Below are 818 nucleotides of genomic sequence, written 5' to 3' on the forward strand. Positions count from 1 at the left end.
GAATTTTCAATCCCAAGACTTTAAAAAGCCTTAAAATATTAAAATAACTCCCATCCCACGTAACTCAGTCTGTCTTTTTCAGTGGACACAGGAAATTAAATGCGCCATTACTTTGCTCTAGTCTGTAAATAAAAAGCTTTTTCTTAAGACGGCCACTGTTTCTTCAAAACTAATCGGATCAAAGAGACACCGGACCCATTGAAAAATGTCCAGACCTTTCAGTAGCTTCTCGACATGAACACACGGCGTCGTTGTTTTGCGCACTAAGAAATCCCCGTTCCTAGAAAAGAAAAGTGAAAAAAAAAAAAGCCGTGCACAGATGAACTTTTCTTGCACGCTCTGTAATCTGACACCACCACGAACCCCTTGAAAAAGCCAAGACGAAGGATGGATTCTCGACTTCACCCGCATAAATAGTCCGGCGAGAGCCTACGGAAAGACCTGTGTCCTAGTCTAGAACCCATACACCCGTCTTTGCATTGTCTGCGTCAGCGCGTTTTGAGTCATATTGCCTGTTTTTTTTTTAAATGAAATTGACGCCAAAAAGTTTCTCTCTCTACAAAGGCGGATGGGTGACTGCCATTCTCTGCGGCTCCATGTGAGGAAAGGATGAAGAATCACAGCAACAGCTCCCGTCTAAATAATCTAACGCCAAATCACACCAAAGAGCGAAACTGCAAAAAGACGGACGGAATCTCGGTAGCCTGGCCACGGTTCTCTCTACGTGATTATGCTTTCTGCATGGCAACGCTGTGTCTCTTCTGCCTAGGCTCTCTCTTCTACCAGCTGAACGGTGGCCCTCCGAAAGTTCTTCTGGA

At 44.6% G+C, this 818-nt stretch overlaps 1 protein-coding gene across 1 annotated transcript in view; it reads left to right on the forward strand.

Moving 5' to 3' along the window:
• Positions 1–353: 353 nt before the first annotated feature.
• Positions 354–818, forward strand: part of usta (uronyl 2-sulfotransferase a) — a 92,473-nt gene continuing 92,008 nt past the window's right edge. The window contains exon 1 of the mRNA XM_076272563.1: positions 354–818. This exon is cut by the window's right edge and continues 17 nt beyond it. Coding sequence (XP_076128678.1) covers positions 610–818 — 209 coding nt within the window. The 5' untranslated portion in view covers positions 354–609.

This window comes from Alosa pseudoharengus, unplaced genomic scaffold (genome assembly GCF_046254945.1).
Source record: "Alosa pseudoharengus isolate Yale_2024_CS ecotype anadromous, Long Island Sound unplaced genomic scaffold, YU_APseudo_1.1 YU_APseudo_1.1_scf_7, whole genome shotgun sequence".
Classification (NCBI taxonomy): domain Eukaryota; kingdom Metazoa; phylum Chordata; class Actinopteri; order Clupeiformes; family Clupeidae; genus Alosa; species Alosa pseudoharengus.